This window comes from Artemia sp. Qi Xiang Cuo, chromosome 5, assembly GCF_049724085.1.
Source record: "Artemia sp. Qi Xiang Cuo chromosome 5, ASM4972408v1, whole genome shotgun sequence".
Classification (NCBI taxonomy): Eukaryota; Metazoa; Arthropoda; class Branchiopoda; order Anostraca; family Artemiidae; genus Artemia; species Artemia sp. Qi Xiang Cuo.
Window position 1 is genome coordinate 3,579,401 of NC_142798.1, and position 17,647 is coordinate 3,597,047.

Below are 17,647 nucleotides of genomic sequence, written 5' to 3' on the forward strand. Positions count from 1 at the left end.
AGACGATCGTCTTAGTCACCTGCTTTTAATCTCTGCAGAGAAGGATTTAGTCAAAACCTGGGATTTCAACTAGCTTCTTGACGACTTTGCGAAGATGAAACCACGACGGTTCCCCTTGTTACCTTGAGTGTTCACTGATCTGTTTCAAAATTTTGTTGTATTTTTTGATTTTGTAAATATACTTGATCGAGCAAAGTTTTGTATCTTCATAGCCATAGCGTGACTCCGACTTGGACTAAAGCATTTACTGTAAGCAGCGAGCTGAAGAATTCGGCTACAGAATATACTTTAGTCAAAGCGTGAATTTCTACAGAGGTTCAGCTTTCGTCAAGTTATAGGTTCGGAAAAGTGGAAGATTCCCAAACGGCTGTTTTTTTTAACATCGCAAATACCGTTTCCGCTTTCTTCAGATATCTAGCCTTTTCCGAACCTATGGTATAAGAGCGAAAGAAGGAAAGGCAAAGCAATTGAGACAATTTCCTTAATTTTTACGGTAACTCCCACGGAAGGCAGTTTTTTTTTTCGGATAAAGCTAGAGGCAATTTTTTTTTATACAAGCCTGCTTCGGGGCCCATGTCGATTGCTTGCCCACCCTAAGGTTTGGCTGAAATGGCACCTTTGATTTTTAACCCACTAAAAAAAAAAAAAAAAAAAACTAAACACAAGCGGAGTACTAGGAAAAAGAAAGAAAAAAGATGTTTATAATATAATATAGTATCAGTATAATTTCAATTTATCCTTAATCAAGAAATTCTTCGATCGATAACTCTATCAGTAAGTTGTCTTTACAATTGAAATTGTAAGAAATTATCTGTATTTATTCTTCTGAATCTATGCGCTTGGTAGCGCTCAAATTCCACGCGTGTGTGTCGGGGTACAAATTGGGGTGTTTAAAATTTAGATTTCAAAATTTAGCCAAAAAAGTTACAAAGGGTATATTTGATTGACAAAAGGATTTCGAGATTTTCCAGATTTCAGCTACTGCTGCAACCATGAGGGTCTTAATTGTAATTGCAATTGGCTAAAATTATACGGTTACAGAAAGCAACACTTACAATTACAGGAATGTTGGGAAGAGTTATGTTCTCGTTCTCACTTCCAACTGACAATTGTCTGGAAAAAACGAACGTCTTCTTAATCTCGTAAGAAACAGTGCCATCTTTATGGTTCCAGCCTGATATTACTTTCTCCCATGTTTCTCTATAAAAGAAAAGGAAAACAATGTAAAAAAAAGTGTCTATAGATGCCACAAAGGCCGTATCCAGGAGGGTTACGGTAACCCCCTCCCTAAATTTTTCTCTAACTCATAAAAACCTACCGGAAATGCATATTAAAATTTTTGATGCCTTTCTTGTCACTTAGTTTGTTATAGCTTAACTTTCTTATAGCTTACTGTTTGAACTTCTTGCAGTCAAACGGACACTCAAAACCCAACACAACACCACAACATATAAATACCTAAATCTTACAAGATATTTCAGTGAGAATCAATGAGCCAAATTACCAAGTTTTAATGATTATCATGCACATTTTTACAAGACGTGTTTTCATATTTACACACTGAGATTTTCCTATCTCACAGCTTATGAATTAAAATTCTTCATCTTACTTTTAGTTTTTTAGGCTAACTATGTCGCGGGATAGAAATTTGGCCCATTTAACAAACGACCAGACTATGAAACACTGCAATTTATAGGTAGACTTATAAATGTCAACATCCTTAGTTAAAGACTTGTCAACATCCTTAGCACAGTTTATAGAATTATCCAGTAAGTTTCTCGCAGATCATTTCTGGCCTTCAGTTTCAGTGTGAAAAAAAAGCTCCTCCCACTTATTTCTGCATTAGCGGGTTAGTCTGTTTCTGTCAATCAATGAGAAATGGTTACAAAGTGCATTATTCGTAATAGCGGGTTTCCACTTATTTCCGATTATTTCTATTATAACTGAGTTTCGCATCCAAGAGGGATACAAATTACATTATTCGTAATAGCGGGTTTCCACTTATTTCCGATTATTTCTATTATAACAGTAAGTTTCGCGTCCAAGAGAAATCTGACTTGTCTACCCGTGAAAAGATCTAATGCCGCTTATGTTTATATCTGCAAAAACGTTCTCTGGAGCACTCGCACCTCGGTCCGGGTTTTTATAATGGGTGAGATAGGGAATGATCATACTGCTAATTCTATACACTGTGATCCTTATTTAAATAAAACACTCAATACAAAGAAGCATGAAGGAATATCTTTCGAGGTAGAGTTCCACAAAAATATAGGAAAATAAGAGAACTTTCATTAAAAAAAAAAAAAAAAATGCAGATTCGGGATAGAGGCGTCATGTTCCCAAAGACCAACATCTGCGCAAGCGTCAATAGTTTGCTCTATTTATATTACTAGAAGTGAAGCAAAACCAAAACGCTGAGCCAAACTCAACTAGTAAACAAGGCCTTACCACATTAATAAACATCATTACAATGAAAATGCTGTTTCTTCCTGGAATCGGTCATATTTTGACAGGATTCAAACAACCGTAAAATATTGCCTGAATATCCATTAAATCTGTATTAAGTTCTAATCTAAAGGTTATCAATCATTTGTCGTTTTTAAACAAGTGTAATAGCAACAAGATTTGACGGTGCATCGTTAATTTTGTTTATTGTTGACAAGTAAAATGGATTCAGCTCTATCAAAGCTTTTGAATAAAATATTATCTTATCTTTATTACTCTCAAATTAGCCACATGTTACGATTGGCGGAAAAGCGCAATTCTAACTAGGCATTTAACTTGTGGATACAACACAAAAAACTTTCAAACTCGCAGGTATGCAGGTAAGCAAAAATCGCAATTACCCTTTCTTATCTTACAGAAGATGATTTTCAACCCATTTCCCGCTCTTCAACGTTCATTATTGCTGCAAAACAATCAACAAAATCTCACAAATATAATCAATTTTTAATACAGTCCATTTTAATAATTATCCACTTGACTCCAGGACATGTTTTCTTGTTTATTAAATTAAAAAACAAGTTTTTTCAACTGAAAGTAAGGAGCAACATTAAAACTTAAAACGAACGGAAATTTATGTATTTTGTATACTAATACATATAATACATAATACATACACGTATACTTATGTATTTTGTATACTATACATAATTTACAATTATATACAATTGTAAATTATGTATATGAAGGGAACTGACCCTCCTCAACACCTCGTTCTTTACGCTAAGGTTTTTAGTACTTTTAAAAAAGATTCTTATGGTTCTAATTAAACGACCCTTGTGTTTCGGAGTTGTTCGTAAAGAATTGGGAAAAAATTCAGACTTCAGCGTAAAGAACGAGGTGGGGCGTAATGAGCGAGGTGTTAAGGAGGGGGCAATCCCCTTCGTATACGTAATAATTTCTGTCCGTTTTAAGTTTTAATGTTGCTCCTTACTTTCAGTTGAAAAAACTTGTTTTTTTATTTAATTTCTGATAGTTTTTAAATAATGCCAGGAAATCTGGCCCCACCTACACGGAGAAACCCCTCCCCATGAGCCTCTAGACAAATCAATCCCGGTGAAAATTTACCCCGGACTATTACTCCACGTGTAAAATTGAGAGGAAAAAGAGAAAGCAAGACATATAAAAAGAATCCTGTATAGGAATTTTGGTAAGTCCCCCAGTGTATAATTTACCCTAACAAGTTCACCCCCGGAACTTCTCTTCCCATTAAAAATTGCTCCGTGGAAAAAACCCCAGAAGAAATCCTCCCCAACTGAAAATGTACACATATTTCCAATAGCAAATACCAAATGTAAAAGGGCATATTTTACCGTAACAATAGGCAAATTTTATAACTTACAGACCTTTCCCCTACGGATGTGGGGGGGGGGTAATTTTATATCCAAAGAAATAGTTATTAGGCCTTTCAACTGTGATGAACAAAATGGCTATTTCAAAATTTTGATCGGACGATTTGGGGAAAAGGGGGCGGGGAGGGGTCCTAGTTGCACAACAATATTTTTGTTCACTTAAAAAGGACACTAAAACTTTTAATTTCTGCTCAAATAAGCCCTCTCACGATATTATATAACCACTGTTCGATGAGATCACTCCTGGAAAAAATAGTTCGATGAGATCACTCCTGGAAAAAATAGTAAATGAAAACAAAATAAACACGCATCCGTGATCTTTCTTCTGGCAAAAATACAAAATTCCACATTTTTGCAGATAGGGGCTTGAAACCTTTGCTGTAGGGTTTTCTGATACGCTGAATCTGATGGTATGATTTTCATTGGGATTCTACGACTTTTAGGGTGCGTTTGCCCCTTTTTTCGAAAACCAGGCCAACTTTCTCAGGTTCGTAGACTTTGATAGGTAAGACTAAACTTAATGAAACTTATATATATGAGATCAGCATAATAAGCCAATTCTTTTGATATATCTATTGGTATCGAAATTCCATTTTTTAGAATTTCGGTTACTATTGAGCCGGGTCACTCCTAACAGTTCGTTACCATGAAGTGTTTGAAATTAAAATTTTTCAACGAATTCTCATTTTCTGCAATAAGGCTGGTAAAAAATTATCCGCAAAATCGCTGCGGTTTTCATCAAAATGCAAAATACCATGATTCAAAAAGATATTAAACAATACATATTAATATACTTTTCGAGGCGGTGGGCATTTGATATACTTTCGCAAAGATCCCAAGCTCAGAACTGAATTTTAAATAACTTGGGGGAAATCAAAGGGGTTTTTTGCTCCCCCCCCCCCCAATTTTGGCTATTTAGTAAAATCAATCATTGGACTTCGTTTTTATACATTTTTGGACATTCCCATGGAAATCTATCAACACACTTTAAAAGTTAAAAAGCTGAGTTATTTACATAAAGCTTAAGTGACATACGCTGAAAAAGCACGTTACTGCACTACCTATGCCCTTACGTATTATACTTTCTTTTTTTGGATTTGACCAAATTTGTGTTTCTACCTGCCATTTTCATTTTAATAGTTTTGAAGAAATTCGCAAGAAAGTCATGAATATTAAACGTTACAAAAAAAAATCCCATATCGGGTTGTCACTTTCCTTTTCTTTGCACTATTTGACTTGAATTTGGACAATGCGCTATTTGGCTAACTTAGCGGAAAAATCATCACGTTGTTAGCACAAATAACTAAACCTTCAAAATTAATGTCAGATCCGGAATTAATGTGGCTTCTCTGTAACGTTAAATTCAGCTGTAATTATCCTCTAAAAAGAAGAATTAGTAATTGTAAAAATGGTACTAACAGTTCAAATTATAAGGAGTCTCGCAGCCAGGGCTGCTACCCTAGTGATTTTTTTTATATTGTCTAAACAATAAAAAATAACTAGATCAGCATATAAATAACTAGATTATTGAAGGAAATCACTAAATCAATCAAAAATCACTAAAATCTAGTGTTTTTTGTCGTTTGAGCTAAGTTTTGACAGAAGGCGGTAAATTTTACTAAGGAAAAACGACCAAACGATTTCACAAATTGAATTTCGGCTGATATATTTGGTTGAATGGGAAATTCTTAGAATGCCTCCTAGATAATTCCTTCCCAAAAAGACTCCATCTAAATAAGAATTTATCCATAGTACATTTTTACCAGTGCACCAAAGAGGAAGCTGTTATTTAAAACACAATTTTGCCGGACCGAAAAATGGAAGCAAACCAAACATTCGCCTGCAAGAAGAAATCTGTTTTCTCATCGAACGACGCAGAATCCAGCTGCCTAAGCAAATTCAACTCCTCTCAGACCTTAGCATTAGCATCTTATTCTGGCCCAAAAATTCTGATACGCAGAAGTTCGGAAAATTAGCAGAATTTTAGGGGTGAATTTTAGAATTTTTAGGGGATTCGCTTGAAGGCGATACGAAGGGTATCTGTACAAGGAGGGAAGTCAATATCTTCGGCAAAGTAAGAAAAAATTGGCAAACCCCAAGGAAATGTTCACAACCTTTACCAATGGGCCCTTTACTACATAAGTAGAGATGCCTTATTGACTCCCATCCCTCACCCCTGCTGCCACCTACAACTTTTTTACATAGTTTATGTCTAACGGGGACAGAGTCAATGACCTAAAGTCAGTCAATAATCAAATTGTTTCCGGGCAAAGTTTAATAATGTCTGACAAGTACTGTCAATTATTAATCATATTGCTTCCAGGCGAAGTTTAATAATGTCTTGACAGGTGATATCAAGATTGATTGATATCTCACGAAAGGGGAATTAATTTGTTGTTTCCAAAGAGAATTATTGATTCAAGAAAGGGGAATTAATTTGTTGTTTCTAAGGGGAAGGTGGGGAAGAGATATATTGATTGCGTAATCGAAAGGAGAGAATTCTCGAGAAATTGATTACATAATCGGTAGAACCCTATCAGGAGCTTGTGACGGGAATCCATTTATGTGCATAGAATGACGTAATCAACTAGGACAAATGGATTTCTGAGAAATTGATTACACAATCGGTAGAACTCTATCAGGAGCTCGTGACGGGAATCCATTTCTGTGCATAGAATGACGTAATCAACCACTGGAATTACGTTTAGGGATTATTTGGGCGAAACCGTTTTAGACATTTTACGAAATTATTTCGGCGAAACAGTTAGAGACATTTTAAAAGATTATTTTAGAAGAGGTTTTAGAAAAAGATTTGAGGGTGAAACTCTGTGGTCGTTATAATACACAATTTCCATTTGAACAGTGTCATGAGGTCCTCTACCCCAATCCCAAAGGGTCCTCATTCCCCGCGGGTTCTCAAATCCCACCCCAACCCCGAAGGAAGCCCTCGGTCCTCAAAGGTCCCACAGGCTCCCAAAGGGTCCCCGGACCCCCAATGTTATGTTATGTTATGCTGTTATGTTATGGTATGCTATGTTATGTTATGCTATGTAATGTTATGGTATGCTATGTTATGTTATGTTATGCAATGCTATGTTATGTTATGTTATGTTATGTTATGCTATGTTATGCTATGTTATGTTATGCTATGTTATGTTATGTTATGCTATGTTATGTTATGTTATGCTATGTTATGTTATGCTATGTTATGGTCTGTTATGTTATGGTATGTTATGTTATGCTATGTTATGTTATGTTATGCTATGTTATGCTATTTTATGTTATGGTATGTTATGTTATGCTATGCTATGTTATGTTATGTTATGTTATGTTATGTTATGCTATGTTATGTTATGTTATGTTATGTTATGCTATATTATGCTATGCTATTTTATTTTATGCTATGTTATGTTATGTTATGTTATGTTATACCTTTCAAAAGACATTTCAGAGCAAGTTCCTTTCTTAATGTCCCTTCTAAACCCATTTTCTACCTTGAAGTACTCATCCTTTTCACCACAACCTTCACAATTACATTCTCTTGATTTTTCAAAGTTCATCTTGAATTTCTCTCATTGAAATGCAAGAGTTAGAATATTTCAGTAGTGGTTTGTTATAGTTTACCATGTCATAGTTACATTCTCTTGATTTTTCAAAGTTCATTTTGAATTTATTTCGTTGAAATGCATGAGATGGATTATTTCACTAGTGTTTTGTCGTGGTTTACTTTGTCACAGTTACATTCTCTTGATTTTTCAAAGTTCATTTTGAATTTCTTTCATTGAAATGAAAGAGTTGGATTATTTCACTAATGTTTTGTTGTGGTTTACCTTATCACAGTTACATTCTCTTGATTTTTCAAAGTCCATTTTGAATTTCTTTCATTGAAATGCATGAGTTTGAATATTTCAGTAATGTTTTGTTGTGCTTTACCATGTCACAGTTACATTATCTTGATTTTTTAAAGTTCATTTTGAATTTCTTTTGTTGAAATACATGAGTTGGAATATTTCACTAATGTTTTGTCGTGGTTTACCGTTTCACAGTTACATTCTCTTGATTTGTCAAAGTTCATTTTGAATTTCTTTCGTTGAAATGCAAGAGTTGGATTATTTCAGTAATGTTTTGTAGTGGTTTACCTTGTCACAGTTACATTCTCTTGATTTTTCAAAGTTCATTTTGAATTTCTTTCTTTGAAATGCAAGATTTGGAATATTTCAGTAGTGTTTTGTTGTGGTTTACCTTGTCACAGTTACATTTGATTGATTTTTCAAAGTTCATTTAGTTTTTCTTTCATTGAAATGCAAGAGTTGGACTATTTCAGTAGTGTTTTGTCGTGGTTTACCTTGTCACAGTTACATTCTCTTGATTTTTCAAAGTTAATTTTTGTTTTATTTCATTGGAATGCAGGAGACGGAATATTTCAGTAGTGTTTTGTTGGGGTTTACCTTGTCACAGTTACATTCTCTTGATTTTTCAAAGTTCATTTTGTTTTCCTTCATTGAAATGCAAGAGTTGGAATATTTCAGTAGTGTTCTGTCGTGGTTTACCTTGTCACAGATATATTCTATTGATTTTTCAAAGTTCATTTGAATTTCTTTTGTTGAAATGTGAGAGTTGGATTATTTCAGTAGTGTTTTGTTATGGTTTACCTTGTCAGAGTTACATTCTCTTAATTATTAAAAGTTCATTTTTAATTTCTTTCGTTGAAATGCAAGAGTTGGAATATTTCAGCAGTGTTTTGTCATTCTTTACCTTGTCACAGTTACATTCTCTTGATTTTTCAAAGTTCATTACGAATTTCTTTCATTGAAATGCAAGAGTTGGAATATTTCAGTAGTGTTTTGTCATGGTTAACATTGTCACAGTTACATTCTATTGATTTTTCAAAGTTCATTTGAATTTCTTTCATTGAAATGCAAGAGTTGGATTATTTCAGTAGTGTTTTGTTGTGTTTTACATTGTCACAGATACATTCTCTTGATTTTTCAAAGTTCATTTTGCTTTCCTTCATTGAATTGCAAGAGTTGGAATATTTCAGTAGTGTTCTGTCGTGGTTTACCATGTCACATTTACATTCTCTTGATTTTTCAAAGTTTATTTTGGAATTTATTTCGTTGAAATGTGAGAGTTGGATTATTTCAGTAGTGTTTTTTTATGGTTTACTTTGTCACGCTTACATTCTATTAATTTTTCAAAGTTCATTTTTTATTTCTTTCTTTGAAATGCAGGAGTTGGAATATTTCAGTAGTGGTTTGTTATGGTTTACCTTGTCACAGTTACATTCTAATAATTTTTCAAAGTTCATTACGAATTTCTTTCATTGAAATGCAAGAGTTGGAATATTTCAGTAGTGCTTTGTCATGGTTTACTTTGTCACAATTACATTCTCTTGATTTTTCAAAGTTCATTTTGAATTTCTTTCATTGAATTGCAAGAGTTGGAATATTTCACTAATGTTTTGCTGTGGTTTACCATGTCACAGTTACATTCTCTTAATTTTTCAGAGTTCGTTTTGAATTTCTTTCGTTGAAATGCAAGAGTTGGAATATTTCCGTAATGTTTTGTTGTGGTTTACCTTGTCACAGTTACATTCTCTTAACTTTTAAATGTTTATTCTGAATTTTTTTCATTGAGATACAAGAGTTGGTTTATTTCAGTAGGGTTTTGTCGTGGTTTACCTTGTAATAGTTACACTCTATTGAATTCTAAAAGTTCTTTTGATTTGCTTTCATTGAAATTCAAGAGTTGGAATATTTCAGTAGTGTTTTGTTGTGCTTTACCGTGTCACAATTACATTCTCTTGATTTTTCAAAGTTCATTTTGGATTTCTTTCTTTGAAATGCAAGAGTTGGAATATTTCAGTAGTGTTTTGTTATAGTTTACATTGTCACAGTTACATTCTCTTGATTTTTCAAAGTTCATTGAATTTCTTTCCTTGAAATGCAAGAGTTGGAATATTTCAGTAGGGTTTTGTTGTAGTTTACCTTGTCACAGTTACATTTTCTTGATTTTTCAAATTTCATTTTGAATTTCTTTCATTGAAATGCAAGAGTTGGTATATTTCAGTACTGTTTTGTTATGGTTTACTTTGTCACAGTTACATTCCCATGATTTTTCAAATTTCATTTAGAATTTAAATCGTTGAAATGCAAGAGTTGAAATATGTCAGTAGTGTTTCGTCGTGGTTTACCTTGTCAAAGATACATTTTTTTGATTTTTCAAAGTTCATTTTGAATTTTTTTCGTTTAAATGCAAGAGTTGGAATATTTCAGTAGTGTTTTGTCGTGGTTTACCTTGCCAGAGTTACATTCTCTTAATTTTTAAAAGTTCATTTTGAATTTCTTTTCGTTGAAATGCAAGACTCGTAATACTTCAGAAGTGTTTTGTCGTGGTTTACCTTGTCACAGATACATTCTCTTGATTTTTCAAAGTTCATTTCGAATTTCTCTCATTGAAATGCAAGAGTTGGAATATTTCAGTAGTGTTTTGTCATGGTTTACCTTAACACAGTTAAATTCTCTTGATTTTTCAAAGTTCATTTGAATTTCTTACATTGTAATGCAAGAGTTGGATTATTTCAGTAGTGTTTTGTTATGCTTTACCTTGTCACAGTTACATTCTCTTAATTTTTCAAAGTTCATTTTGAATTTCTGTCGTTGAAATGAAAGAATTGGAATATTTCAGTAGTGTTTTGTCATGGTTTACCTTGTCACAGATACATTCTCTTACATTTCAATGAATGAAATTCGAAATGAACTTTGAAAATTCAAGAGAATGTATCTGTGACAAGGTAAACCATGACAAAACACTACTGAAATATTCCAACTCTTACATTTCAACGAAAGAAATTCGAAATGAACTTTGAAAAATTAAGAGAATGTAACTGTGACAAGGTAAAGCACTACAAAACACTACTGAAATAATCCAACTCTTGTATTGCAATGTAAGAAATTCAAATGAACTTTGAAAAATCAAGAGAATGTAACTGTGACAAAGTAAACCACGACAAAACACTACTGAAATATTCCAACTCTTGCATTTCAATGAATTAAATACGAAATGAACTTTTTAATATTAAGAAAATGTCACTATGACAAGGTAAACCATGAGAAAGCACTACTGAAATATTCTAACTCTTACATTTCAATTAAATAAATACAAAATGAAAATAGAAGAAATAATTGACAGTAGCTGGTAATTGGTAAACCACTACAAAACACTAGTGAAATATTCCAACTCTTGCATTTCAATGAAAGAAATTCAAAATAAACTTTGAAAAATCAAGAGAATGTAACTGTGACAAGGTAAACCATGACAAAACACTACTGAAATATTCCAACTCTTGCATTTCAAAGAAAGAATTGAAAAATTAACTTTGAAAAATCAAAAGAATGTAAGTGTGACAAGGTAAAGCACAACAAAACACTAGTGAAATAATCCAAATCTTGCATTTCAAAGAAAGAAATTCGAAATGAACTTTGAAAAATCATTAGAATGTAATTGTGACAAGGTAAACCATGACAAAACACTACTGAAATATTACAACTCTTGCATTTCAATGAAAAAAATTCGAAATGAACTTTGAAAAATCAATAGAATGTATCTGTGACAAGGTAAACCTTGAAAAAACACTACTGAAATATTCCAACTCTTGAATTTCAATGAAAGAAATCCAAAATGAACTTTGAAAAATCAAGAGAATGTAACTGTGACAAGGTAAACCATGACAAAACACTACTGAAATAATCCAACTCTTGCATTTGAATGAAAGAAATTAAAAATGAACTTTGAAAAATCAATAGAATGTAGCTTTGACAAGGTAAAGCACATCAAAACACTACTGAAATAATCAAACTCTTGCATTTCAACGAAAAAAATTCAAAATGAACTTTGAAAAATTAATATAATGTAACTGTGACAAGGTAAGCCACGACAAAACACTACTGAAATATTCCAACTCTTGCATTTCAATGAAAGAAATCCACACTGAACTTCGAAAAATCAATAGAATGTATCTGTGACAAGGTAAACCATTACAAAACACTACGGAAATATTCTCACTCTTGTATTTCACCGAAAGAAATTCAAAATGAACTTTGAAAAATTAATAGAATGTAACTGTGACAAGATAAACCATGACAAAACATCATTGAAATATTCCAACTCTTGTATTTCAATGAAAGAAATTCAAAAAGAACTTTGAAAAATCAATAGAATATAACTATGACAAGGTAAACCATGACAAAACACTACTGAAATATTCCAACTCTTGAATTTCAACGAAACAAATACAAAATGAACTTTGAAAAATTAAGAGAATTTAACTGTGACAAGGTAAACCACAACAAAACACTACTGAAATATTCCAACTCTTGCATTTCATCGAAAGAAATCCAAAATGAACTTTGAAAAATTAAGAGAATGTAAGTATGACAAGGTAAACCACAACAAAACACTACTGAAATATTACAACTTTTGCATTTCAACGAAAGAAAACCAAAATGAACTTCGAAAAATTAATAGAACGTAACTGTGACAAGTTAAACCACATCAAAACACTACTGAAATTTCCAACTCTTTAATTTCAAGGAAAGAAAATCCAAGCTGAGCTTTGAAAAATCAGTAGAATGTAACTGTGACAAGGTAAACCACGACAAACCACTACTGAAATATCCCAACTCTTTTAGTAAAAATGGATAAAATATAAATGAACTTCTAAAATATTAAAGAATGTAAGTATGACAAAGTAAACCATGACATAACACTACGGAAATGTTCCAACTCCTACATTTCAGCGTAAGAAATTCAAAAAGAACTTTGAAAAATAAAGAGAATGTAACTGTGACAATGTAAACCACTACAAAACATTACTGAAATAATCCAACTCTTGCATTTCAATGAGAGAAATTCAAATGAACTTTGAAAAATTAAGAGAATGTAATTGTGACAAGGTAAAGCATGACAAAGCACTACTGAAATATTACAACCCATGCATTTCAACGGAAGAAATTCGTAATGAACTTTGAAAAATCAATAGAATGTATCTGTGACAAGGTAAACCATGACAAAACACTACTGAAATATTCCAACTCCTGCATTTCAACGAAAAAAATTCAAAATGAATTTTGAAAAATTAATAGAATGTAACTGTGACAAGGTAAACCATGACATAACACTACTGAAATAATCCAACTCTCACAATTCAATTAAAGAAATTCAAATGAACTTTGAAAAACCGAGAGAATGTAACTGTGACATGGTAAAACGAGAGAGAACACTAATGAAATATTCCAACTCTTACAATTCAATTAATTAAAAACAAAATGAACTTTAAAAAATCAGGAGAACATAAATGTGACAAGGTAAACCGCAACAAAACACTACTGAAATATTCCAACTCTTGCATTTCAATGAAAGAAAACCAAAATGAACTTCGAAAAATCAAGTGAATTTAACAGTGACAAGGTAAACCTCAACAAAACACTACTGAAATATTCCAACTCTTACATTTCAACGAAAGAAAACAATATTGAACTTTGAAAAATCAAGAAAATGTAAGTGTGACAAGGTAAACCACGACAAAAGACTACTGAAATATTCCAACTCTTGCATTTCAATGAAAGAAATTCAAAATCTACTTTGAAAAATCAAGAGAATGTAACTGTGACAAGGTAAACCACGACAAAACACTACTGAAATATTCCAACTCTTGCATTTCACCGAAAGAAATTCAAAATGAACTTCAAGAAAATGTAACTGTGACACGGTAGACCACAACAGAACACTACTGAAATATTCCAACTCATGCATTTCAACGAAAGAAATTCAAAATGAACTTTGAAAAATCAAGAGAATGTAACGGTGACAAGGTAAACCACGACAAAACATTAGTGAAATAATCCAACTCTTGCAATTCAATGAAAGAAAACCAAAATGTACTTTGAAAAATCAAGAGAATATAACTGTGACAAGGTAAACCGCAACAAAACACTACTGAAATATTCCAACTCTTGCAATTCAATGAAAGAAAACCAAAATGAACTTTGAAAAATCAAGAGAATGTAACAGTGACAAGGTAAACCGCAACAATACACTACTGAAATATTCCAACTCTTACATTTCAACGAAAGAAAACAATATTGAACTTTGAAAAATTAAGAAAATGTAACTGTGACAAGGAAAATCATGACAAAACACTACTGAAATATTCCAACTCTTGCATTTCAACGAAAGAAATTCAAAATAAACTTTGAAAAATCAAGAGAATGTAACTGTGACAAGGTAAACCACGACAAAACACTACTGAAATATTCCAACTCATGCATTTCACCGAAAGAAATTCAAAATAAACTTCAAGAAAATGTAACTGTGACACGGTAGACCACAACAAAACACTACTGAAATATTCCAACTCATGCATTTCAACGAAAGAAATTCAAAATGAACTTTGAAAAATCAAGAGAATGTAACGGTGACAAGGTAAACCACGACAAAACATTAGTGAAATAATCTTACTCTTGTATTTCAATGAAAGAAATTCAAAATGAACTTTGAAAAATCAAGACAATGTAACTGTGACAAAGTAAACCATGTTTAGAAGGGACATTAAGAAAGGAACTTGCTCTGAAATGTCTTTTGAAAGGTATAACATAACATAACATAACATAACATAAAATAACATAACATAACATAGCATATCATAACATAGCATAACATAACATAACATAACATACCATAAAATTACTTAGCATAACACAACATAACATAACATAAGATAGCATAACATAACATAGCATAACATAGCATAACATAACATACCATAGCATAGCATAACATAACATAACATAACATAACATAGTATAGCATAACATAACATAACATAGCATAACATATCATAGAATATCATAACATAACATAACATAGCATAACATAACATAACATAACATATCAGAACATAACATAACATAACATAGCATAACATAACATAGCATAACATAACATAGCATAACATAGCATAACATAACATAGCATAGCATAACATAACATAACATAACATAGCATAACATAACATAACATAACATTGGGGGTCCGGGGGCCCTTTGGGAGCCTGAGGGACCTTTGAGGACCGGGGGCTTCCTTCGGGGTTGGGGTGGGGTATGAGGACCCGTGGGGTATGAGGACCCATTGGGGTTGGGGTAGGGGACCTCATGACACTGTTCAAATGGAACTTGTGTATTATAACGACCACAGAGTTTCACCCTCAAATCCTCTTCTAAAATCCTCTTCTAAAATCATCTGCTAAAATCGTCTTTTAAAATGTCTCTAACTGTTCCGCCGAAATATTTCCCTATAATGTCTAAAATTGTTTCCACCAAATAATCCATAAACGTTATTTTTGTGTGTTCTTCTTTGTGTTTGACATATCTCTGCTGTCACATTTCAAATTACTAGGAAACCCTTTTGTGAATCACTCTCTTAATTTCTAAGATCGAAACATTCGCCCGGAAACAATTCTCTTGAAAGAACTCCAAAGATATTAATAAACATTCGCTTGGGAACAATTCTCTTTGGTAACAACAAATTAATTCTCCTTTCGTGAATCAATAATTCTCCTTAGAAACAACAATTAATTCCCCTTTCGTGTCAAATTAATCAATCATGACATCATCTGTCAGACATTAATTAACTTCCCCGGAAACAATTCTCTTTGAACTCCAAAGACATTAATTAACTTGACGTCATCTGTCAGACATTAATTAACTTCCCCGGAAACAATTCCAGGATCATAACATTCGCCCCTAGCGGGCACTTGGCCAAAAACACCCTTGGAGAAAGAGGTCGATTACGCAATCATTCTCCCTAATGACTCTATGCCCAAATAAGGAGCCCCGTCACGAGTCAATAAGGCATCTCTACTTACATAACCATCATGCAGAAGAAAAGAATCATGATGCCTTTCGATGATGGGAATATCCAATAAGCCCTCCTCCCCCAACATCGTGATGGCGCACATTAGAGCTTGGTGGTAAAACTATCTCTGTTCTTAAGTAAATATTGTCAAAGCATATACTTCATTGTGCGATAGGACAATTCTTTTTTGCCTTTTCGCATTTCAGCTCAAATTGTCTAACGATCCCTTATCTGGTACGCGTACCTCCTCCGGATGCCATCGGTAACTCCTGCTCAAAATATATATGACATCGACCCCGCATGGCATGTTTGTTCGCGTCCGAGGGAAAGACCTCGAACCAGATGGAAAGACAGCCTAAAGAAGTTCCTAGAAATAGCCGATATTGCCGTAGACAAGGCCCCTTCATTGCGAGAGTTCAGTTAACCTGGAGGAGTGAAGTTGTAACGGCCTCCACGTCACACACCATTTGGCAGGAGCCTTAAGTCAAGACTTCTAGATGACATCCAACATTCCTGTTGAGTCTGTTTTTCTCAGATAAATAATGGATCAATTTGGAAATTAAAATTCTAAGATAATACAAATAAGTTAGAATTATAGCATATTTTAGGTCTTCCACATCAAAATACACATTATATCAAATGCTACAGAATTCAAAAAGTCCTAATCATATCAATAACAAAATAATTCATTGGCACAATTTCCCAATAGAATTGAAAAAACCAAAGATCATTTATTTCTTATTAATCATTGATTAAACAAAGAAAAAAGTAAATTGTCATATAATTTGACTAGTTCATATGAAATTCCTTGCTTTATTAACTTGCCTTACCAACTTACTTGCCTATTTACCCATAATTATTATTAATATAAAAAAAAATAACATATCATTTTTTTTACAGATTTAAGTATAGTCCTTCTTTTGAATTTGCGTACGCCCCCGTACCAAACAGGTTTTTCTGGTAGGTAAACAGGTCATTACACTCGGTCATTACACTCTTTGTCAAGAGGATTTACGCAATTTCAAAGTTCAGTGTCTTTTTTTAGTGGTAAACCAAAAAACCAATGTCTCTTTTGGGTTGCCAATAATTTTTGTATATATTCAGGTTTCGTATTAGATCCTCCATCAGTTTTGAATAGTTTTGTTCGAGATAGCACTACAATTATTTTTTGTAAAAAACATTTACATAGAAAAAATTGTTAATTCTAAGCAATTTCTGGTGAGCAAAAATATTCTAATTATTAAATTAAAAAGAATCGATCGGTAATTTGGAGCTAGAATAAAATGTTGATTTTTTTTTAAATGTATTAACTGTTACAAAAGCTTCCTTTTTTTTGAGTTTCGGTTTTTTCCTTACTTATAGCTAGTTATCCTTTAATACTGGAAAATGTATTTCAGTGATATTTTAGATCATAGTAGGCTAATGATGCTTTTCGTCTTTAAAAGAAGAATAAAAAACAATTAAGAATATATGCTGCTTACGGGGATTGACTGAGCCATGTTAATTAACTTTTCAACTTCTTAAATTTATATTTATGTCTTCATTTAATTGAAATCTGATAGTTTAAAGAGAAAAAAGGCTGTTATACCAAAGAGTTTTAATAATTTCTGACTAAATTGACTTTGAGTTTCACAAAAAATGTTCATAACCGCATGATTAGTAACAATTTTACGCTTGAGTATACAAAGAGGAAGCTCGCTGAAGGAAGTGTCAGTGACTGAATAATCTTGAATAATAAAAACAAATCTGTTCTTATTCTAAAAAATCTAAATTTGTAACAATGAGTATTTTATTTTGATAATAAAGGAAAATAAAACTATTTTCAATTTTTCTCAGTAGGTAGCTTGCAAGCTTAAAGAGCTAAATATATATATATATAT

General features: G+C 32.6%; 1 protein-coding gene across 2 annotated transcripts in view; it reads right to left on the reverse strand.

The window, feature by feature from the left end:
• LOC148951729 (lysosome membrane protein 2-like) overlaps nucleotides 1–17,647 on the reverse strand; it is a 117,851-nt gene that overhangs the window by 21,500 nt on the left and 78,704 nt on the right. For both annotated transcript variants that reach the window (XM_089089303.1, XM_089089304.1), the window contains exon 4: nucleotides 1,056–1,200. In XM_089089303.1, the coding sequence (XP_088945429.1) occupies nucleotides 1,056–1,200 (145 nt within the window). The remainder of the gene's footprint in view (nucleotides 1–1,055; nucleotides 1,201–17,647) is intronic.